Raw genomic sequence first — 25,731 nt, 5'->3', positions numbered from 1 at the left:
TCTGCAACCAATTTAGCTAACTGACCTACTTGCACCTCTAAATTATGAATGGATGCTTGGCTGGACTGAGCAACCTTATAAATCTTTGCATCTAGCTTTTTCATCATAGTATCCTGGCTAGCCATGTATTGCATGAACATCTCCTCTAGTTGAGGCTTCTTTTCCTGAGTAGGAAGTTGGGGTTGTTGTGGTGCAGGTGGCTGCTGGAAGGGTCTGTATTGCTGATGCTGAGATCCTGATGGCCCTGGTTGCTGAAATCCAGGTGGTCCCATTGACCTTGCATTATCTTGATCTCTCCATGAGAAGTTAGGGTGATTTCGCCAACCTGGATTATATGTATGGGAAAACGGATCATTTCTTGGTGGTTGCCTCCCCATATTAGATCCCATGTAATTTGCCTCTTCATAAGATGGTTGCGATGACTCTGCATTCATACAAAAAGAAGAGTTATGACCATATGTATTGCAATAAGCACAAAATTCTCTATTCGAATTATCGCGAGTCATTAACAAGTTAATTTGTTTAGTCAATTCAGCCACTTGTGTTGTCAACTCAGACTGTGTGCTAATTTCATGCACAGCAGCTCTTCGACCTCTCACTGCTTTTTGTCTAGAATTACTAGCTAGACTCTCAAAGATAGCTTGTAACTCATCACTATTTTTATCACCTGTGTATCCACCTGCAGCAGTATCTACAAGAGACTGACAATTAGGAGTTAAACCATCATAAAAGAATTGTGTTAACAATAACAAAGGAAATTGATGGTGTGGACATTGGTTCAAAAGCAAATTGAAACGATCCCATGCTTCATGAAATAATTCCCCTTCTCTTTGAGTAAAAGTGCATATCCTACTCCTATAGTCCATTGTCTTTTGAGATGAGTAATATTTAAACATGAAAGCATTGTAAACATCATCCCAAGTTCTTAAAGAACCCTCTGGTAAATTTAACAACCACTGCCTAGCATCACCCCTCATGCAATATGGGAAACATTTCATTCTAAGCTCTTCTTCAAATAAATTATGCAAAGGTAAAGTTTGTACCGTACTATAGAGCTCTCGCATGAAACCCAAAGCATCCTCACTTCCCAAACCGTTAAAGGTAGGGAGCAAATTCATATGGAAACTCTTGAGTTCATAATTCCTAGCTGCATCGGATAATTGAATGCAAGAAGGGTTAACAGCTATAACCGGTCTTTGGATGTCTCGAAGACGTGGTTGAGCTGCTTGATTTTGAGGAGGTTGAACTATTGGTGGTATGCGTTCATCCTGTTGACCCACTCTATTATTTTCAGCCATTTCAAGCCGCCTTCGTACCCTGTTTTTCCTACAAGTACGCTCAATTTCAAGATCAATAGGAAATAATTCAGCGTTTTTATGCCTTATTGATCGCCTCAAGATCATAAACAAATAATAATAACAAAATAAACAAATAAATAAATAAAAATAAAAATAAAATGATATTGAACCTAGCTACAAAAATAAAATAACAGAAAAACTTAAGGAAACAGTTAAATAAGTGTCCCCGGCAACGGCGTGATTGATATTTTCTGCAAGCACACAGAGTCAATCACAGTATAAATTCCTGGAGTATTCCAGGGTCGATCCCACGAAGAACACACTTAACTACTATTCTCAATAACTAATCTTGTAGATAGGAAAAAAACACAAATAAAAGAAATTCATGTATTAAGATAAATATTTGTGAATTTAGAGCAAAGGAAATTTCCAATTGATAAAAGACTAAGGATTTGGGTTCACCTATTAGATAATTAACTAACCATCTTAAGTATTGATTCGTGCGATTATAGTGATGATTGCTCCATATATATCCTAATACTCCGTCGAGCTACTAGATTGTATCCAATTAACTGTGATCATCCGTCGATATCCCACCAACATTAATTGAACCCATTAAGCAACAATCAAAGCTCACCACAAATACCTAAAGCTATGTCCAGTTTAGGTCAAGTGTGTTTATCTTACGAGGTCCAGGTTCATAATTCACCTGTCAGTTCTTCTTATAAATCCTAAAAAAATGGAAATATGCAATGGCCAATCGCACAAACCACAACTAAAATACATAAGATAAATATAACCAAGTTCAATTATTTAACTGAAACTTAGAAGAATCAACACACGAAGAATAGTCAATTAATCTAATCTAAGGCTAGTCCAAATCCCTAATTAAAGTTTTAGCCAATAATCATAATTAAATACATAATCTGTTCAAGGAATTTAGCATATCAAAAGCAAATATTAATCTGAAAATTTAATCTAACAAATAGCAAGAGTAAAAGTAGAGATAGAAGAAAGAAATTCAAGCCTAAAGGAACGAGAGCCGCGTCCTAAGCTCGGAAATCTCCTGCGGTGAGGTCTCGAATCTCTTATCCTCTTCGTTGGAATTTCCTCGCCGATGATCCTACGTCCGTACCAAGCTGCTGTTCCTCCTTCCGTCCTTTCTCTTCGTCCTCTCTATTTTCGCTAGAGCCAAAAATGTATACACCTCAAATAAGATGGGCTTTTTGCTTCGTCATTCTTTTGTTTATACAAACCCCCAAATTAATTCCCTTTTCCTTCCTCTAGTTTGTTGTAGTGATGCCCTCAAAGTTAATTAATTCCCCTTTCTTTTTTCCTTAGTCTGTTGCGCAGAAACCCTCCAAGAAAGCAAGAAAATAAAATAAAATAAAATAGAGTTAAAAGGAAAGATAATTATAATCTAATGACATAACTTAATTAAACCTAATTATCAAAACACTTATATTTAAACTAAATGCATAAAGCTTCCAAATAATATTTAATACTATAGTTATAATAAAACTCCTATTTATATTAATAAAAATGCAACATTAGCCTAATATTTATTAAAACCAATATAAAGTAGTAACTTATAAATAAATATAATATTTATAATAAGATCAACACTAAAACTTAATTTATTAATGCAAAACACTTACTAAAATTACTCTAAAAATGTCTAGAAATTAAGCTTATCACATGCATAGTTCCCAAATCCATTTGCACATCTCACCACTTCATCATATACAATACTAGTAACACAAAACACACTTTATACACATGTATGTATCATCTATACATATTACTCATAGGTAGCATGTATATATAACATAACCTCTTCCTTATACATACATACACATATATGTATATTCATATGCATATTCATCCTTTATGGCACTTATACATATATATATACACCTCACGTGTGTATGTATATTTATATAAAGATTTTCTTTTTGTTTACAATATTTTATACACATATATGAATCACTTGAACCGAGAATATATATATATATATACATCTATAACATATACTACCCACCTAGTTATATAGTTATATATTCTACTAACACTTACATATATCCATATATTTTAACACAAAGCTCATAAATTCCTATTTCAAATATCAATCATTAAATCTTAAGTGACAAAACCAACTTAAGGGATTTCTTATCTCTTGGGCGAAGCACTTTTTGCAAGAATAGCTTTGAACCTTTACTCAATTCTTTTACCAAAATCCCTAGGCAAAACATACCACTATAACAATAATTTTAAAGAGGTTTTAACCTATAGTTAGGCTCTAGGGAAGAAACCAAAGCTTTTAACCGAATAAAAATGGAATTTTACCGAATAGTGGTAGACTTGATGAAAAACTTAGCTATGAAGGCTCTTGAGCTTAAAGATGAAGATGAAGTTTCTCTCTCTCTTTTTCTCTTCAATTTTTCGGCCAAGGGGTGTGGATTGAAGACCAAGCTCTATTTAAATCAACTCTAAATTAATTTACTACTAGTATGTGGCTAGAAAGAGTGACATGTGTCAACTTCATGTGGTAACTCAAGGAAAAATATCTTTGGCTAGACTGTTAAGGGTTAAAACAGATATAGTTACGGTAGGAAATAATTTAGGTAAGGGTAAATTCGAAACCAAAATTATCCCGAACTCAATTCTAACCTTAAATTCTAAAATCGGGCGATTTCATTACATCGCGAAATATAGCGATACTAAGTTCGAAATAAATTTTCACTGTTACGGGCTAATTTAATTAAATAGGAAATTCAAGGTTAATAGTATGGTGCATAATAACCCACTTCCTAGGACAATCGGGACTGAACACATTAAAATTTTTTTACGGTTCGTGACCGGTACGTACGATCGCAGCTTATTAACGACTATTCTAACTAGTAATGATTATTTTGAAATATCTATAAATCATAACTCGTGCATGCCAATGCCTTAGAATAAAATAAATTTAAACCCCTCTTTTTTTTTTCTCGAACTCTAGACTTATTGGAATGAGTGAAGGGTTACAGTAGGGAGCAATCCCCTGGAGTTTGTTGTTTTTTATCCCTACCCGTGAGACCCCAGTCCTCCGGAGTTTTGGGACGAGTGGTCCATGGTAGTCATCCCGTGCCACTTCCTAGATCACCTCACTTGGTTCGCAGGTGAGTGGCACCTGGTATGGGGGACGTACACAGGACCGGTGTACCGTCCTTTAGGATAGATGATGTGTTTTGGGGGAAAGTCTAGAACAACTCCTTTTGTGTGAATATATTTTGTAGCCACCGTAGTATTAGTTTGGCTAGTAAAGTTGTAACCGACATGAATTTCTATGTTTTTTGACCCCATAGGTCAATCCCTGTATATATTCGTAGCTAACCTAGCTACCTTTTGTTTCTTTCTGCTGCAATATATATATAATTATGTCGGGTATAAAATGTGTGAATCAGATTCCTTCTTTAGCCTGTGCATCTAGAGTGGACTCTTTCTTGATCTGACAAGGTTCAGTCTAGGTGTGGCGGTAACTACTCCAGTTGTACGGTATAGCCGGGCCGGGGTGTTACAAGTTGGTATCAGAGCAGTTCGAATCTTTGGAGGTTAGATTGGAGCCTAGGCTGTGAAATCTTTGTAAGTTGTGAAATCTTTGTTATGAGCCCTAGTTTCGAGTCAGCCCTACTTTCAAGTCAGCCAGTTTCGTGTTAATTAAGTTTCGAGTCAGCTTAGGTTCGTTAAGACCGACCTAAGTCGTTATTACAGCTTAATGAGTATAAGCTTCGGAGCAGAGCTGGAACGGAAGCCAGGCAGCGTAAGAATGGGGTATTTCACTTCTACTCTACAGAATCTTACGATTCTGGTTGTTGAATAATGTGATCAATACTTGTGATTTCATGCATGTGTTAATCATTGCTTAGGATTATTGTGAGTAAGCTTACTAGCGTAATGCATTAATTATCGTTATGCTATGATTGAAACCCCTGCTTAGTGGGTATGATAAATTGAATGTTAGGGAGTGTCGTATAGGACTTGAGTAGTTGCTATACTAACTGCCTAGCTAGCTAACTCTTTAAGAACTCCTATACCTCGGGCGCTAATCTGAAACTGTCATCCAGTGAAAATGCTACCTCGACGAAGTGTGCCTGCTGGTAACGACGACAACATCTCAGCGATGGATCGTATGGCCCAAGCGATAGAACAAATGGCTGGGTTTATGCTGGCTCTGCAAGCCCAGAACCAAAACCAAGGGCAGTCACGGGTTGACTTTGCTAAAGCAATAGCAAACCGAAAACCACCGTATTACGCTGGAGAAAAAGACCCGGTGATCTTGGAGGAATGGATCTGGACGTTCGACAAATTGCTTAATGCAGTAAACTGTCCTATGGATCAGCGAGTACCTTCCGCAGTCTATTACCTGACGAAAGCTGCAGACAATTGGTAGGCAACAGTTGGACCCGACCTCCTACAAGACCCAGACTTCGGCTGGGAGGAATTCAAAGTGGAATTGAGAGGACAATTCTACACGGAGCGTATCAAAGGAATCAAGTGCGAAGAATTCTTACGACTAAAGCAAAAGGGAGCAACCATCCAAGAATACCATGACAAATACGTGGAGCTGATGCGTTTCGCTCAAGAAATCGTGCCTGACGAGGCGAGTAAGGCAAGAAGATTCGTCCGTTGACTGGACTGGGACGTAAGAAGGGTGATCGCACCATTCATGTGCTCTACTCTGAAGGAGGCATACGATAGGGAATCAGATCACTATCAGGTGTATTTGGACCAACAGGAAGTTTACGGCCGAAACAAACGGAAGGCTGATGATAAACCATGGAAATTCCAGTTGGGAAATAAGAAAGCTAACCAAGGTAACTTTAACCCAACACAAGGAAGAGAAAGGGAAGGAACCAATCAGGGAAACCGTCCTGTTTGCAGGAAATGTGGAAGGAATCATCCCGGATAGAATTGTCAAGGAATAAGGATTAAGTGCTACAAGTGTGGCATCCTAGGACACAAGCCCTTTGAGTGCCGAACCCAGGTAGACAATCTCCAAAAACCCCTGCAGAATGCAAGCCAAGGAAGAGGATTTAATGGAAACACCGGCCGGAAGCCCGTACAGACAGAAAATAAAGTGGTCAACTTCCAGTCAACAAATCGAGGGAGACCAACAAATGCCACATCCGGTCCCAACCACAAAGGAAAGCAAGCGATGAGAGAAAGCAACATGGGGAACCAAGGCAGGATTTACGTCGTCAATAGCACTCAAGCTCAGGCTAGCGACGTCGTAACCGGTACCTTTCTCATAAACTCAGTGCTTGGTTTAGTGCTATTTGATACGGGGGCTACCAATTCATTTATATCATCTACGTTTGCTGATAAACTGAAGTTAAGGCCTACTACTAGATTAGATCTTAATGTCAAAACTGCCTCGGGAATAATAGTAGCCTGTAGAGATGGTTATGACAACGTTGCAATAGAAATAGCTGGATCTAACTGTCCCGGAAACCTCGTTCGTTTTGAACTTGAGGGCATCGATGTAGTACTCAGGATGGATTGGTTGGATAAGTATAAATCTCGGATAGTGTGTAATGAGCGAAAGGTTGTCCTACGAGGACTAAAGGGGAGGAGAATATCCTACCGAAGAATTGACAAGCAACCCGAGCCAAGGTTATTGACAATGCAGAAATTGAAGTACGCTCACCAGGGATGCGAAGTGTATCTCTATTTGGTGCAAGGTGCCGAAATAGAAGAACCTGAGATTAATCGAATCCTAGTTGTGCGCGAATTTCCTGACATATTCCCCGACGACCTCACGGAAATGCCACCGGAGAGAGAAGTAGAATTCACCATCGATCTCGTACCAGGAACCTCACCCATCTCGAAAGCACCTTATCGAATGGCACCTAAAGAGATGGAGGAACTGAAGGCGCAATTGGCAGAACTATTGGAGAAGGGATTCATCAGACCAAGTGTATCACCTTGGGGCGCGCCGGTACTGTTCATTAAGAAGAAAGATGGGAGCCTTAGACTGTGCATCGATTATAGAGAACTCAATCGAGTCACAGTAAAGAACAAGTACCCGTTGCCCAGGATCGACGATCTATTCGATCAGCTGAAAGGAGCGGGCGTATTCTCAAAGATTGATTTACGGTCAGGGTATCACCAAGTGCGAGTCGCGAAGGAGGATGTTCCTAAAACAGCGTTTCGGACGAGATACGGGCACTACGAATTCACGGTTATGCCGTTCGGAGTGCCAACGCACCAGGGACTTTTATGGACCTAATGAATCGGATTTTCCTTCCGTATCTGGATAAGTTCGTCGTCGCCTTCATAGATGACATCTTGGTCTACTCGAAGACACCGGAGGATCACGAAGAACATCTCAGAACGGTGTTACAAACGTTGAGGGAAAAGAAGCTTTTTGCAAAACTGTCGAAATGCGAATTTTGTAGGGAAGAAGTAGCATTTCTTGGACACATAATTACCAAGGAAGGAATAGCAGTGGACCCAGCCAAAATACGAGCAGTAGCTGAATGGGAAGCACCCAACCCAGCCAAAATACGAGCAGTAGCTGAATGGGAAGCACCCAAATCAGCCAAAATACGAGCAGTAGCTGAATGGGAAGCACCCAAATCGGTCACTGAACGAGCAGTAGCTGAATGGGAAGCACCCAAATCGGTCACTGAAGTCCGCATAGCTGAATGGGAAGCACCCAAATCGGTCACTGAAGTCCGCAATTTCTTAGGTTTGGCGGGTTATTACCGAAAATTTGTCCAAGACTTCGCAAAGATAGCGAGACCATTGACAAATCTGCTCAAAAAGACTACCAAGTATCGTTGGACTGAAGAATGTGAGCAGGCATTCCAAGAACTTAAGAGAAGGTTAACAACCGCTCCAGTGTTAACCTTACCTGTTGGAATGGAAGGCTACGCGTTGTACACTGATGCGTCTCATAAAGGACTTAGATGCGTCTTGATGTAAGATGAAAGGGTAATAGCTTATGCTTCTCGTCAATTAAAACCTCATGAAGCTAACTACCCAACACATGACCTGGAACTAGCAGCCGTGGTATTCGCTCTCAAAATTTGGCGACACTACCTCTATGGAGTCTCTTGCAAAATTTATACAGACCACAAGAGTTTAAAGTACATCTTTACTCAGAGAGACCTCAATTTAAGGCAAAGAAGATAGTTGGAGTTGATTAAGGATTATGACTTGGAAATTCAATACCAAGAGGGCAAAGCAAACAAGGTAGCAGATGCCTTGAGTCGAAAATCAAATCATGCTCTTTGGGTATTACCTGAGCAGCTATGCAAGGATTTTCAAGGATTTAATTTGGAGATAAAGATGTGTGGTTAAGTGGAACAAGAAATAAAATTTTATTACCTGTCGGCCACTCCAACTCTATTTGAGGAGATCAAACAAGCACAAGGGGAGAACGATTGGTTAAGGAAAATCAAGGAGAAGATGGTGGACGAAAAACACGGTCCATTTGAGTTACACCCGGATAGGAGCATAAGATTCCAGGGTAAATGGGTGATACCTACAGGTTGTAAGAAGATAATGGATCAGTTAATGAAAGAGGGTCACTACACACCTTACTCAGTTCCCATACATTTCTGGTGGTTAGGTATGAAGAAGGATGTAGCCGAATTTGTGGCCAGGTGTTTAAACTATCAAAAGGTCAAAGCTGAGAGAAGTAAGCCAAAGGGTTTACTGCAACCATTAGAAATTCCTCAGTGGAAGTGGGACTCAATCTCTATGGATTTTGTGGGAGGATTGCCTAAAACAAAAACTGGAAACGATCAAGTATGGGTGATTGTTGATCGACTGACCAAGACCGCAAGATTCATTCCAATGAACAAAACTTAGTCAATGGAGAAGATGGCGAGAGCCTATATTAAACACGTAGTTAAGTATCACGGAGTAGCGCAAAACATCGTTTCAGACAGAGACTCACGATTTCTGTCACGTTTTTGGGAAACCTTGCAAAGGGCAATGGGCACTCAGCTCAGGCTGAGCACCACTTTTCATCCTGCCACTGATGGCCAAACGGAGCGAACGATACAAACATTGGAAGATATGCTCAGAGGTTTTGTACTTGACTTTCAGGGTTCATGGGACGAGCAGCTAGATCTAATAGAGTTTTCATATAACAACAGCTATCATGCGAGTATAGGAATGACTCCTTATGAAGCGTTGTATGGACGGAAATGTCGAAGTCCTCTGTGTTGGAGCGACAAGAGCGATGTTGTTATACTTGGACCTCGGTACCTACAAGAGACTACTGAGGCAATCAACGTAATTCGAGAGCGAATGAAAGTCGCGCAGGATCGTCAAAAGTCTTATGCCGATTTGAAGCGACAATTCACCAAATATCAAGTTGGGGAGAAGGTGTTATTAAAAGTCTCACCCACTAAAAGAGTCAAGAGGTTTGGAAAGAAAGGAAAGTTGAGTCCTCGTTACATAGGACCTTACGAAATTTTGGAAAGGATAGGAAATTTAGCCTATCGATTGGCCCTACCGATTGAGCTCGACAGAGTACATAAAGTATTTCATGTTTCTCAACTTAAGCGATGTGTACCTGATGCATCCCATGTATTGGAGCCTGAGAAACTGGAAATGGATGAGTCGTTGGCATATGAAGAAAGACCAATTCAAATCTTGGATTCTAAAACCCCAGACACAAGGAGAAAGTCAGTCAAAATGATCAAAGTTCAATGGTCGAACCACAGCCCAGAGGAAGCTACGTGGGAGTTGGAAAACATTATGATGGAACGTTATCCTGAACTATTTAACTCAGGTGCGTAGAGTCGATCTATTCGTTACGTACCTAAATTAAGTTGTGCGCTAGATTAGGCGTAATAAATGCCGTTATGAGTAAAGGGAAGTGAGTGGTGGTTTATCTTGAACCTTAGATGATAAGAAGGAAGTTTCGAAGACGAAACTATTCTTAAGGAGGGTAGACTGTAACCCTTCACTCATTCCAATAAGTCTAGAGTTCGAGAAAAAAAAAAGGGGGGGGGTTTAAATTTATTTTATTCTAAGGCATTGGCATGCACGAGTTATGATTTATAGATATTTCAAAATAATCTTTACTAGTTAGAATAGTCGTTAATAAGCTGCGACCGTACGTACCGGTCACGAACCGTAAAAAAATTTTAAAGTATGTGTTCAGTCCCGATTGTCCTAGGAAGTGAGTTATTAGGCACCATACTATTAACCTTGAATTTCCTATTTAATTAAATTAACACGTAACAGTGAAAATTTATTTCGAACTTAGTATCGCCATATTTCGCGATGTAACGAAATCGCCCGATTTTAGAATTTAAGGTTAGAATTGAGTTCGAGATAATTTTGGTTTCGAATTTACCCCTACCTAAATTATTTCCTACCATAACTATATCTGTTTTAACCCTTAACAGTCTAGCCAGAGATATTTTTCCTTGAGTTACCACATGAAGTTGACACATGTCACTCTTTCTAGCCACACACTAGTAGTAAATTAATTTAGAGTTGATTTAAATAGAGCTTGGTCTTCAATCCACACCCCTTGGCCGAAAAATTGAAGGGAAAAAGAGAGAGAGAAACTTCATCTTCATCTTTAAGCTCAAGAGCCTTCATAGCTAAGTTTCTTCATCAAGTCTACCACTATTCAGTAAAATTCCATTTTTATTCGGTTAAAAGCTTTGTTTTCTTCCCTAGAGCCTAACTATAGGTTAAAACCTCTTAAAATTATTGTTATGGTGGTATGTTTTGCCTAGGGATTTTGGTGAAAGAATTGAGTAAAGGTTCAAAGCTATTCTTGCAAAAAGTGCTTCACCCAAGAGGTAAGAAATCCCTTAAGTTGGTTTTGTCACTTAAGATTTAATGATTGATATTTGAAATAGGAATTTATGAGCTTTGTGTTAAAATATATGGATATATGTAAGTGTTAGTAGAATATATAAGTATATAACTAGGTGGGTAGTATATGTTATAGATGTATATATATATATATATTCTCGGTTCAAGTGATTCATATATGTGTGTAAAATATTGTAAACAAAAAGAAAATCTTTATATAAATATACATACACACGTGAGGTGTATATATATATGTATGTGCCATAAAGGATGAATATGCATATGAATATACATATATGTGTATGTATGTATAAGGAAGAGGTTATGTTATATATACATGCTACCTATGAGTAATATGTATAGATGATACATACATGTGTATAAAGTGTGTTTTGTGTTACTAGTATTGTATATGATGAAGTGGTGAGATGTGCAAATGGATTTGGGAACTATGCATGAAAAGCCTATGGGCAAATAAAAATGTTTATGAAACTTACGTCGAAGAATGTATGCTATTTTGGTAAATAGGTTGTCAAAAAATCTTATTTTTGAGGAAAATGTCACTATTAGTAAGTGGGTACCTTACTTGAAAGATGAGAAAATGGTATTTGGAAAGCCTGCGGGCACTGGAAGTATTTTGAAAATCCATTTTGAACAAAATCACCATCATGGGCTAACGAGGTAGCCAATTTCAAGTATTGGACTCAAATGTGAAATATGCCCAAAAAGGAATGATTTAAGAAAGAAAAACTAAAGAAAGGAAAATGTTTTCCAAAACCTTAGTTTCTAAGTAAGTTGAGGAGGACCTTGATTAGCCTACGGGATGAAGCGGGCTTAAATGCCATTTCCCAGTGGCTGTTTACATCGTATGATCAATTCATACTAAAAGGGGCGAAGTCTATTCGCCGAGTACTGTATAACTCATAGGATGAGGTATTCCTATAGGGGTGTGCACACTTAAGGTATAGTTACTCCAAAAGTCCGGGTAGGTGTCGTTTTAACGGACCTGGCTAGGCCAGCTAGGAATCATTTTAACGAACCTATAAGTCCAGGGGATTAGTGTTAGACCGGGGGACGACCATTGAACCCGAGTTCGATGATCCAAGTGGTCAAAGAGGGAGTTAAGAGAATACTCCAAAGGCCTCACGCTTGCTAATATGAAACTAAGGAAGATNAAAAAAGGGGGGGGGGGGAGTTTAAATTTATTTTATTCTAAGGCATTGGCATGCACGAGTTATGATTTATAGATATTTCAAAATAATCTTTACTAGTTAGAATAGTCGTTAATAAGCTGCGACCGTACGTACCGGTCACGAACCGTAAAAAAATTTTAAAGTATGTGTTCAGTCCCGATTGTCCTAGGAAGTGAGTTATTAGGCACCATACTATTAACCTTGAATTTCCTATTTAATTAAATTAACACGTAACAGTGAAAATTTATTTCGAACTTAGTATCGCCATATTTCGCGATGTAACGAAATCGCCCGATTTTAGAATTTAAGGTTAGAATTGAGTTCGAGATAATTTTGGTTTCGAATTTACCCCTACCTAAATTATTTCCTACCATAACTATATCTGTTTTAACCCTTAACAGTCTAGCCAGAGATATTTTTCCTTGAGTTACCACATGAAGTTGACACATGTCACTCTTTCTAGCCACACACTAGTAGTAAATTAATTTAGAGTTGATTTAAATAGAGCTTGGTCTTCAATCCACACCCCTTGGCCGAAAAATTGAAGGGAAAAAGAGAGAGAGAAACTTCATCTTCATCTTTAAGCTCAAGAGCCTTCATAGCTAAGTTTCTTCATCAAGTCTACCACTATTCAGTAAAATTCCATTTTTATTCGGTTAAAAGCTTTGTTTTCTTCCCTAGAGCCTAACTATAGGTTAAAACCTCTTAAAATTATTGTTATGGTGGTATGTTTTGCCTAGGGATTTTGGTGAAAGAATTGAGTAAAGGTTCAAAGCTATTCTTGCAAAAAGTGCTTCACCCAAGAGGTAAGAAATCCCTTAAGTTGGTTTTGTCACTTAAGATTTAATGATTGATATTTGAAATAGGAATTTATGAGCTTTGTGTTAAAATATATGGATATATGTAAGTGTTAGTAGAATATATAAGTATATAACTAGGTGGGTAGTATATGTTATAGATGTATATATATATATATTCTCGGTTCAAGTGATTCATATATGTGTGTAAAATATTGTAAACAAAAAGAAAATCTTTATATAAATATACATACACACGTGAGGTGTATATATATATGTATGTGCCATAAAGGATGAATATGCATATGAATATACATATATGTGTATGTATGTATAAGGAAGAGGTTATGTTATATATACATGCTACCTATGAGTAATATGTATAGATGATACATACATGTGTATAAAGTGTGTTTTGTGTTACTAGTATTGTATATGATGAAGTGGTGAGATGTGCAAATGGATTTGGGAACTATGCATGAAAAGCCTATGGGCAAATAAAAATGTTTATGAAACTTACGTCGAAGAATGTATGCTATTTTGGTAAATAGGTTGTCAAAAAATCTTATTTTTGAGGAAAATGTCACTATTAGTAAGTGGGTACCTTACTTGAAAGATGAGAAAATGGTATTTGGAAAGCCTGCGGGCACTGGAAGTATTTTGAAAATCCATTTTGAACAAAATCACCATCATGGGCTAACGAGGTAGCCAATTTCAAGTATTGGACTCAAATGTGAAATATGCCCAAAAAGGAATGATTTAAGAAAGAAAAACTAAAGAAAGGAAAATGTTTTCCAAAACCTTAGTTTCTAAGTAAGTTGAGGAGGACCTTGATTAGCCTACGGGATGAAGCGGGCTTAAATGCCATTTCCCAGTGGCTGTTTACATCGTATGATCAATTCATACTAAAAGGGGCGAAGTCTATTCGCCGAGTACTGTATAACTCATAGGATGAGGTATTCCTATAGGGGTGTGCACACTTAAGGTATAGTTACTCCAAAAGTCCGGGTAGGTGTCGTTTTAACGGACCTGGCTAGGCCAGCTAGGAATCATTTTAACGAACCTATAAGTCCAGGGGATTAGTGTTAGACCGGGGGACGACCATTGAACCCGAGTTCGATGATCCAAGTGGTCAAAGAGGGAGTTAAGAGAATACTCCAAAGGCCTCACGCTTGCTAATATGAAACTAAGGAAGATTTAAAACTAAGAAAGAGTTATTCTGTAACGACACTAAGAAGAAATGATTGTATCCAAAATGAAAGGTTGATATTGGTTCACTAATCTCTTTTTGTGCAAGTCTTCGTTGTTAACTTATTTACAGGTGAAATCTCAACAGATGGGTAAAGTTACAGAACTATTACATACGTATTTTGAAAAACCTTTGTTAAATTTTGAGTGACCATAGATTTTCTTACTTAGCCGTCGTGCTAACTACACTTCATGTGTTTTTCTTTAGCAGGTGTTGTCTAGCGTGGGCTCATGTAGCCCGATGAGCTCTGAGAGCTCATCCGAGTTTGTGTTCCCAATGATGGAGTACAATGATTACGAACAATTCCTGTTAGGCGATGACCCCTACGCTCCCAGTTACGCTCCTGCTCCTCCTTCTCCGACGTATACTCCTCCTCCAGTCTATCCTACCGCACCCGCCTACACTCCTGTTCCCAGTGGACCGCCAAGTTTTCTTGATAGAGTCCAAGCTAGTCATGGATTCTACCCCATTGAAGTGTTAGAGGGGAGCAATCCCCTAGAGTTTGTTGTTTTTTATCCCTACCCGTGGGACCCCAATCCTCCGGAGTTTTGGGACGAGTGGTCCATAGTAGTCATCCCGTGCCACTTCCTAGATCACCTCACTTGGTTCGCAGGTGAGTGGCACCTGGTATGGGGGACGTACACAGGACCGGTGTACCGTCCATTAGGATAGATGACGTGTTTTGGGGGAAAGTCTAGGACAACTCCTTTTGTGTGAATATCTTTTGTAGCCACAGTAGTATTCGTTTGGCTAGTAAAGTTGTAACCGACATGAACTTCTATGTTTTTGGACCCCATAGGTCAATCCCTGTATATATTCGTAGCTAACCTAGCTACCTTTTGTTTCTTTCTGCTGCAATATATATATAATTATGTCGGGTATAAAATGTGTGAATCAGATTCCTTCTTTAGCCTGTGCATCTAGAGTGGACTCTTTCTTGATCTGACAGGGTTCAATCTAGGTGTGGCGGTAACTACTCCGGTTGTACGGTATAGCCGGGCCGGGGTGTTACACCCAAAGCAAGAATCATACAACTAGACCAAACACCCAATTAATTATTGATTTCACATTGAGCATTTGAGCAATCCCTAAAGTCTTAACACAAGTTTGTTAAAGAGTTTATTACTGAAATGGTCCCTCGACTATTATGAAATTACCAATTTGGTCCTCGGCAATTTTTCGTGTCCAATTAAGTTCTCGACTTTGAAAATTTTAACCAATTTTGTCCTCTATTTATTTTGCCGTTAAACATCCGTTAAAATTGGGACCAAATTGGTAATTTTGCTACAGTCAAGGGACTAAATTGGTAATGTTGCTATAGTCAAAGGACTAATTAAATTGGTAATTTTGCTATAGTCAGGGACCATTTCAGTGAAAATTTAATTACCAATTTGATCACTTGACTGTAGCAAAATTACAAATTTGGTTCCGATTTAACGGATGTTTAACGACAAAATAAACGGAGGACCAAATTGGTTAAAATTTTCAAAGTCAAGGGACTTAATTAGGCATGAAAATTTGTCGAGGACCAAATTGGTAATTTCGCAATAGTCGAGGGACCATTTTGGTAATAAACTCTTTGTTAAATATTACTGATCGAGTTTATGCATGAGTGGGAGATTTGATGTATGGTTAAAACAATGAGGGGTGTTGTGAGAATTGAACTCACAACTTCTTGCACCCAAAGCAAGAATCATACCACTAGACCAAACACCCAATTGGTTTAGAATGCAATATTTACTTAATAGGAATTGCAATGATATTTTCACACAACAGTGAGGGGTGTTGTGGCATCCTCCTCCCAACCTACAGAAATTGAGAGCTTGTTAAGGGACGATGATATTTTCAACCAAACAAGCTTCCTTGAAGCAATTTCTGCCCTTGAACAAGCTTTCATAATGTTAGAAAAGGAAGACTGTATTTTATTGTTCTCCCATACACAACTCATACATTTTCTCTTCACTTTATCACACCTATTTATATACACACTACATTAGCCTAAGCTTCTAGTCCAACTAACAATCAACCTCCTCATCTACTAATCTTCTTCAACTAATATTCACAACTAACATTCAATTAACTAGCATTCTACCAACTAACATTCTACTAACACTCCCCCTCAAGTTGGAGCATAGATATCAATCATGTCTAACTTGTTACACAAATAACTAACTCAGATCCCAATTAAGGCCTTTGTGTATAGGTCCTCGAGTTGTTCTTCGGTCTTCACAAATCCAGTGAAGATTAACCCTTGTTGTATCTTGTCACGAACGAAGTGATAGTCGATCTCTGTGTTTGGTTCATTAATGGAATACCGGATTTGATGCAATATGAAGAGCACCTTGATTATAACACCATAGTTGTGCAGGAATCGGAGCGTTGAAACCTGCTGAAATTAAGGGATTGAAAGGCCTGGTGGGTGGAGAATAATAACCACCCGTCAACTAGGCCGAAGCAAAATATGTGAGAAACCAAAGAAAAAGAGAATAGAAAAAATATATTATAATGAAAGATTACAATAAATTGTCTCTTTGTGTACTCTATATTTCTATGCATTAAACTATATAAGGATCCTATATTTATAGGAACACAAGGACTAAATAAACCCTAATAGGAATATGAAACTACTAATAATACTAGGAAACTAAGACCACTCCTACTAGGAATGGGACACATGTTTCTTAATATTCAACACTCTCCCACAAGCTGGAACATCTAAAAGTTCCCAGCTTGGATTACAACAAGTACTGTATTTCACTCAAAATTACAAATGATGATTAATTGTAGCTAGAGGATAAGTGTTGGATGGCTTTAAAAGAGATGGCACTATGCCTGACCCTTCCTTGGAAATGAAGACGAATGCACCAAGAACGGAGTTAAACACGATCTTAGGAATGAACACACTAAGGATGAAGTTGAACATGATCTTCGGGAACAATATCAGTCACGACAACACATTTATCCTCAGCCATACCCACAAAAAATAGATCACAAACAGATCACAAATCACACAAAAAACGAAGCCCAATTGATTGTTGTTGATTCCACATTGAGCATTTGAGCAACTAAAGTCTAAACACTACTTTGTTAAATATTGAGATGAAAGAGTGAAAGACTGCTAACTGAGTATATGCATGAGTGTGACTTGCTGTGAGGAGGAAAAAGGTGAGGGGTGTTGTGAGAATTAAAATCACAACCTCTTGCACCCAAAGCGAGAATCATACCACTAAACCAAACACCCAATTGATTTTTGATTCCACATTGAGCATTTTAGCAACTAATGTCTAAACACTAGTTTGTTAATTATTGAGATGAAAGAGCGAAAGACTACTAACTAAGTATATGCATAAGTGTGACTTGCTGTGAGGAGGAAAAAGGTGAGGGCTATTGTGAGAATTAAACTCACAACTTCTCGCACCCAAAGCAAGAATCATACTACTAGACCAAACACCCAATTAATTGTTGATGAAAGAGTGGAAGATGGCTAACTGAGTATATGCATGAGTGTGACTTGCTGTGAGGTGAAAAAGGGTGAAGGGTGTTGTGAGAATTTAACTCACGACCTCTCATACCCAAAGCAAAAATCATACCACTAGACCAAACACGCAATTGATTATTGATTACACATTGAGCATTTGAGAGACTAATGTCTAAACACTAGTTTGTTAAATATTGAGATTAAAGAGTGGAAGACTGCTAACTGAGTATATGCATGAGTGTGACTTGCTGTAAGGTGTAAAAAGGTGAGGGGTGTTGTGAAAATTGAACTCACAACCTCCTGCACCCAAAGCAAGAATCATACCACTAGACCAAACACCTAATTGATTGTTGATTCCACATTGAGCATTTGAGCGAACTAAAGTCTAAACACTAGTTTGCTAAATATTGAGACAAAAGAGCGAAAGAATGATGATTGAGTATATCAATTAGTGTGACTTGCTGTGAAGTAAAAAAGTATGAAAGGTGTTGCAAGAATCATACCACTAAACCAAACACGCACTTGATTGTTGATTTCAGATTGAGCATTTGAGCAACTAAAGTTTAAACACAAGTTTGTTAGATATTGAGATGAAAGTGAGAGATTGCTGATTGAGTATATACATGAGTGTGATTTGTTATAAGCAAAAAATAGGGTGAGGGGTGTTGTGAGAATCAAACTCACAACCTCTCGCACCCAAAGCAAAAATCATACCACTAGACTAAACATCCAGTTGATTGCTTGCTTCACATTCAGCATTTGAGAAACTAAAGTTTAAACACTAGTTTGTTAAGTATTGAGATGAAAGAGCGAAAGAATGCTGATTGAGTGTATGCATGAGTGTGACTTGCTGTGAGGTAAAAAGGTGTGAAGGGTGTTGCAAGAATCATACCACTAAGCCAAACACGCAATTGATTGTTGATTTCAATTTGAGCATCTAAAGTTAAGTTTGTTAGATATTGAGATGAAAGTGAGATTGCTAATTGAGTAAATGCATGAGTGTGATTTATTATAAGCAAAAAATAGGACTTAAGGGGTATTGTGAGAATCAAACTTGCGACCTCTTACACCCAAAGCAAGAATCATACCACTAGACCAAACACCCAATTAATTATTGATTTAACATTCGGCATTTGAGAAACGAAAGTTTAAACGCTAGTTTGTTAAGTATTGAGATGAAAGAGCGGAAGACTGCTGACTAAGTATATGCATGGGTGTGACTTGCTGTGAGGTAAAAAAGTGCGAAGGGTGTTGCAAGAATCATACCACTAAACCAAACACACAATTAATTGTTGATTTCAAATTGAGCATTTGAGTGAGATGAAAGTGAGAGATTGCTGATTGAGTATATGCATAAGTGTGATTTCGTAAGAAAAAATTGAGAAGGGGGTGTTGTGAGAATTGAACTCACGACCTCTTGCACCCGAAGCAAGAATCATACCACTAGACCAAACACCCAATTAATGGGAAATGCAATATTTACGTAATTGGAACTATACTATTGGGAAATTATACTATTGGACCATTTGTTTTTGGTAAATCCACCGAGTCTTTTTCCGTCCATTTAACGGTCCGGGTCTACTCGCACTAGCCCAGGGAGAATCGTCACTTGTGGGAATCGAACATGAGTTCCCCTTAAATTCTACCCCACAAAGAGAGCTCACTTACCACTTGAGCTACCCCATTGAGTTATACTATTGGACCATGGTCCACATTAGTACATTGCAATGTGGACCACAAATAAATGTTCACTTTTAGTATCTTGAATGTTCATTTTTAACGTACTAAGAGTTCATTTTTTTAGAAGTATACCTAAAAATGAACATTCAATATATTAATAATGAATCTTAGGTTAATGGTCCATCTCTTAAGGTGGAACATTGTATAATAATTGTTGTGAGCTGAGTTTATCAGGTCCATGGTGTTTGAACAACTTAAATTATTGAAAAGAAAAAGTAAATTATGAGGAAATGTTGATGCAGGTTTGACTGCATAATTCTGTGGTAGATGGACAGATATACAATAGTGAAAAAGGCTAGTTTGGTTTTGAAGAAAAAGAATGAAAGATATATAAGTAGGGTTAATAAAAAGAAGCATGATTGGAAAATTATGTGGGATGGGAGAGTGGGGATATTGCAGGATGTAGGGGGAAGAAGCCAAATCTTTGGGACAGCATGATGTAGGATGCAGTGCATCACAGTTATGGCCCATCTTGTTGTCATCCCTAGTTCCCCAATTACAACTACCTCCTAGATCAAGTTTGACTGCACATAAATGTAATGTTCACAAATTTCTTTCTAGTGAAACTTTGGATGTTCTGTTTTCATTTCTTTTTTGTCAGTTGTTTGATTCGAACTGTCTTTTGTTACTTTGTTTTAGGATGGTCTGAAAAAAATTGAGGCTACTTCAATTGGGTCCAACTCAACAATTTCCAAGATAGTTATCATGGAAAATGAGTTTGATTCTTAATTTTTTTTTTTTTTTTTTTTTTGGATAAGAGAGTCAAATGTGCCTGAAGCTATTTGAGAAAATGCAATTAGGCCATTCAACAACAATATGCTCCAATTAAGCCCCTAAACTTGGGGAAAAAAAATGCAATCAAGTCATTTTGACATGTTTTTATACGTAAAGATCAAGTTAATGCTAACTTGGATGCCACCTTAACATACTTTTACTGTTTTGGAGGCATCTCAGCATACTTTTTCTTATTTGGATGCCTATTTGATAGATTTATTATTATTATTATTATTATTATTATTATTATTATTATTATTAAATGGGAAAAATATGCTGCCATGAAAGTTATGTTTTATTATTATTATTATTATGATATAATATAATTAAGGACAGCCATTAACACAGTTTAAAATTAAATATGACTGCCAAGTAACTTGTAACTCAATGACACCTTTGTGGCTCTCCCAAATAGGAGGTCAATAGGTTGAGGAAGTATATATGGACATATTACATATACATAACTTATCAATTGGAAGAGTTTGGAATCAAACTCTTGACCTCTTATCATTATCATTCTGCTCCACCATACTATACACTTACTTTGGTGCTATTTTGTGGAATTTAATTAAAGGCCATTTTAGGACGAGATATGTAAAGAAATATATATATATATATATATATATATATATATATATATATATATTAAAAGTTCCATATATATTACAATAAACTTAAATTTAAAATTTTTAAAAATTTATATTGATATAAGAATGGTTAAAATTTTAAATTTTCAATCTATTCATACTTGTTAACATATTTAAATTCTGTTAATTCTTAATTTTTTTTATTTACATAAACCAAGTGACATGTATTTAAGTATTTTAAAACAATATTTAAATATGTTAATTTTGAAAAATTACAACTATGAATAAATCGAAAATTGACATTTTTAAATCATTATTGATATTTTTCTATCAATATAAATTTTACAAAATTAAATTTAAGTTTATTTAATGTTTATTGAACTTAATAAAAAAACATAAATAAAGTTCTCCACATCTCTCATCTTAAGATGATCTTTAATTATTCGCAAAAAAAAAAAAAAAAAGATGATCTTTAATTAAAATTTGCAAAGTAGTGTTAAAGTGGATACATAGTAAGGTGGAGTGGAATGCCAAATTTTTCATAAGTGGCTTTTGTAAATCTTGATATTAATATATTACTGATTAAATTAATTAAATAAAATCTGAGTTGGATGACACATTTTGATGTGGGCAGTGATGATTTCGGCAAATTATTGCATGGACCATGGTCCACGCAGCTGTGTGGACCAAAAATAAAAGGTATATTATTTTTGTACTGAAGGTACACTATTTTTGTACTGAAGGTACATTATTTGATATATAATATCAAATAATGTACCTTCAGTACAAAAATAATGTACCTTCAGTACAAAAATAATATACCTTTTTATTTATGGTTCACATAGCTGTGTGGACCATGGTCCATGCAATAATGATTGGATGATTTCAATGCCATACCAGTAAACTTAACCATACCGTTATAGTAAATGGACCTCCTAGGTACTTTGATTTCTAATTTCATTTTCTCAAATAGTTTTTGGGCTTATTTGACCCTTATACCTTTTATTTTTGTTTTTTATTTTTAGTTTGGAGCCTTATTCAATAAATGCAACTTTAGCTTGCTGGTCTGAGTTCTTTAAACATAGATCTATAGCTGCCAGGAAGAGAAACAATTATTGACTTATTTTGTTGGAAAATAGTCTACCTACAGAGCATGAGAATAAGAGGTGGGCCACACGCATTGGAAAGAGATCACAAATTCATTGAAATTCCCAAAAAGAATAGGAAGTCTAGAACTGAAAAATCCCCTGGGGGTTCATAAATTGGTCTCAAACCACAGATTGTATGCAATCTAACCTTTAACTTCATAACAAGCAGTCAAATCTTTCATTTGTGATACTTGAAAATGATTGCTATCATCTTTGGCTGTTATTCTATACAGAAGAAATGAATAAACAAAAAATAGTGGTGTTTTTCAACAGGAAATGGTAGAAAATAGGAAGTAATGTTTAAATGGCTGCTGCTTGTAAAATACTGAAATTTGCTATTCCCCTTTCTCCAGGTTGAGGATGCTCAAGTCTATGAAGCACCGATCCGGATTGCAGATTCAATTGCCAGACCATTTGTGTATAGTTTAATGACTTCATCAGCTACAACATTTGCTTTTTAGGTAGGCCTTTTCTTTATTTATTTATTTATTTATTTTGGTAGTGCATTATAGAAACATGTAACCTTTTCCTATTGAATAGGTCCATGTGCACAGAGACTTTATGTGCACAGAGACTTTAGTAATCGTAGCTGTATCATCGCCGCAGCGGCGAACGAGGGAGATGATCGCAGTGCTCGTTCATCCTTCATCCATCGCCATTCCTGGAGCAGATCCAATGGTGTGGAAGCTTCCTCTGCCACCGTGGCAGAGGATCAATCTCAGCCACCTCTGGATTGGGGTGAAGCTTTGAGGATATATGATGATGCTTATCATGTTCTAAGGACATAGTTTGTACTTCAACAAGATTGCCTCCAATTCAATGTGTAGTTGAGATCAAGATCATTGATAAGCAACTAAACTTTAATTGGCAAGCAATGGCAATGGCTGCTGCCTCACTGGCTTATGGTTCTGAAAAGAAAAACAATGAAACTACCCTGGTGTTTGACATTGGAGGTGGAACTTTTGATGTATCTGTTATTGAGGTGGGTGATGGCGTGTTTGAGATGTTGTCTACTTCTGGAGATACTCATCTTGGTGGTGATGATTTTGATAAGAGAATTGGTGATTGGCTAGCATCAAATTTCAAGAAGGATGAAGGTATAGACCTTCTAAAGCTTTTGCTGAAGCTAAATGCCCAACAAGAGTTATTGGAGTTCCGGTCACATTAAATGAAGATCTAAAGAATCAGTTTGTCTCTCTCACTCCCATTCTAAGCTGACATACAAACTTGCATGCTCCAGCTTACCGGGGTGTTGGAGGATATACGTACATAATAATATTGAGGGTATTAATGACTTTGCATATAGTATAGATCCCTGTGTATAAAAGGCCATATGCCTTCACTGTAATGATCAGAGTTCTTCATTCATTCTCTAAACCTTTGTTCATCAATACAATACACGATAATTCTCTTTTCTCCTCTTGCTATACAAATCCGACACTTACAATGAATTTGATAAAAAGGAATGTTGCCTGCATTCCCCAAATTTGTATTAAGAAATAAGAATACCAAAACTAAGATGTAATCTTGCTTTCTAGAAAAGCTTATTTTAGATCAAAACTTTGCTAAGTCAATTATTTAGCAGACTCAAACAATAAGAAGTTATGCCAAAATGGAAGAGATAGTTTGGTTGTAGACTTTGCAGAAATCATCTTTAAATCAGAAGAGATTGATTGACCGTTCCGTAGAGGTTTACAAAGTGGAAGACATGTTACATGGAAGATTAGGAACAAAAAGGGATTAAGAAGATAAATGAAAGATGCGTATAGTGCGTCGACTTGATAACCACAAAGTTACAAGTTCGACTTCCAACTGGCGTGACCTATTGGTCTTCTTGGTTTGAGTCGGTCAGTTATGAGTAACCTAGATTAGTTTATTTCCTTGTGGTCCTTTGTCGGCTAGGGTCACAAAGCGGGAACTATTGAGAAAATGATTCCTATGGAAATCAACCAAATAGTAGCTATGGCGCCAACTCCGCCACGCATTAAGCGTTATATCCAAGAAGCTTTGGTGATCAACAAGGTTATCGTCTAGATGTCAGTATCATTGTCAGATTGCAACCGATTAGAGGTCCTTCCATACATCTTGCTTTTTGTTGTCATTGAGGATGAGATCTTCGCCGGGACAAATGAGGACACGTAAAAGTCCTGGGATTTGGAGAATCGTCATCTCTTAAAATTGGTAAGTATACTTCTAAGTGAATCCTCAATTGTTAAGATTTTTTCTCTTTAAAAGATGGAGATATGAAAGTTGTCGCCAATTGACGACCACTCCCATGCACTCAATGTGAACGTGAAATGCACGCACGAATCATTGGGCGCCCATTGTGCATTTCACGCACGAATTTTTCTTTCTCCAAAAACTAGGTTCTTGGTTAAGAACAAATTTTGCTCTTAAAAAATCTCAACTTCCAATTGGTGAAAAACCTCAACCAAGTTTTTTTTTTTTTTTTTTTTTACTCGACAAAAAGTCATCATAAAATCTACATTGAGATTGCTTTAATATACTTATATATCTACTTTCTAACTAAAAATTTGGTTTTGAGTCTCAAATCATTTTAAAAGGAAAATATGAGACATAGCCATGAATAATTTCTTTTAGTTTATTTGTTTTTTTTTTTTAATGTTTAGATTTATTTATAAACATTTCTCAATATGATTTTAACAGGCCTTTAAAGCATGTGAGAACTCAACCAACATCATAATTGTAAAATTTTATTATTGTAGATCGTGGTAGTTCATGAATTTTCAGCGTATGGAAGGAAAACAACCAGACCCTTCCTACCATTGCCACTACCTTCTCACCATAGAAGACTATTGATCAAATGATTTCTATAGCAATTGGCCAATAGTGGCTACGACGCTAACACATTAAGCGTTATGTCCAAGAAGCTTTGATGATCAACAAGGTTATCATCCAAATGTTGGTAGCACTACGAAATTGCCACTGATTTGAGGTCATGTCATACATCCGGCTAATTTATCATCATAGAGAACAAGATCTTGGTAAGTATACTTCTAAGTGAATCCTCAATGGTTAGGGCTTTTCCCCCCCTTTTAAATCATGTTAGTGGCAATGGCTAAATATTAACAAAATAAGAATCATAACCTCCTAAATTGTTATTATTGTTATTAATCACATGTCTAATCCACTTTTGAGTGATCGTTAGAACCATGTGTTAATATTCACAAATTATCAATCCTTAATGTAATTCAATAACGCAATGATAAACATTTGTATACATAAATAATTATTTAGCTATTACCTTGAGTGGACTGCTTTGGCAACTAACACTCGCCTTATGTTAATAATTTATTTATATATATATAAATAAATCTTAATTTATGTTGTAAACATAAATATAAATGACTATTTAGCTATATGAGTCCAAAATTATAGCTAGTTCAAATGTTTTAAACAAACCAAATGGTCCAAATTTATATATAATTCCTTAAATTTTAAGCTCAAATTAAATGAGCTTAGAATATATAATTCCTTAGATTTTAAGCCCAAATTAGATGAACTTTAGAATTTAAAGTAAGTCCATAATACTTTAAATAAATCAAATAGACCTTATAGACATTTGACCTTATAGACCCAATTAATTTGTTTTGTTTAGTTGATCGATTTGAT

At 36.8% G+C, this 25,731-nt stretch overlaps 1 protein-coding gene and 3 non-coding genes across 4 annotated transcripts; 2 read left to right on the top strand and 2 right to left on the bottom strand.

Annotated features, from left to right (window-relative positions):
* The first annotated feature begins 756 nt into the window (after positions 1–756).
* On the top strand, positions 757–863 carry LOC116021322. Its single transcript, XR_004098981.1, has one exon. It is a non-coding gene; the product is annotated as a small nucleolar RNA R71 (small nucleolar RNA).
* A 15,152-nt stretch (positions 864–16,015) lies between these two features.
* Positions 16,016–16,087, bottom strand: TRNAP-UGG. Its single transcript has one exon. It is a non-coding gene; the product is annotated as a tRNA-Pro (tRNA).
* Positions 16,088–19,235: 3,148 nt separating this feature from the next.
* TRNAP-CGG lies at positions 19,236–19,307 on the bottom strand. The gene has a single exon. It is a non-coding gene; the product is annotated as a tRNA-Pro (tRNA).
* A 3,028-nt stretch (positions 19,308–22,335) lies between these two features.
* LOC116020938 (stromal 70 kDa heat shock-related protein, chloroplastic-like) lies at positions 22,336–23,479 on the top strand. The gene is made up of 2 exons (XM_031261511.1): positions 22,336–22,559; positions 22,639–23,479. The coding sequence occupies exon 2, from the start codon at positions 22,973–22,975 to the stop codon at positions 23,264–23,266; it is 294 nt and encodes a 97-aa protein (XP_031117371.1). The 5' UTR covers positions 22,336–22,559; positions 22,639–22,972; the 3' UTR covers positions 23,267–23,479.
* The last annotated feature ends 2,252 nt before the right edge of the window (positions 23,480–25,731 follow it).

This window comes from Ipomoea triloba, chromosome 5 (assembly GCF_003576645.1).
Source record: "Ipomoea triloba cultivar NCNSP0323 chromosome 5, ASM357664v1".
Classification (NCBI taxonomy): domain Eukaryota; kingdom Viridiplantae; phylum Streptophyta; class Magnoliopsida; order Solanales; family Convolvulaceae; genus Ipomoea; species Ipomoea triloba.
Note: the sequence above shows the minus strand (reverse complement) of the source record. Positions and strands in the feature narration are given on the sequence as shown.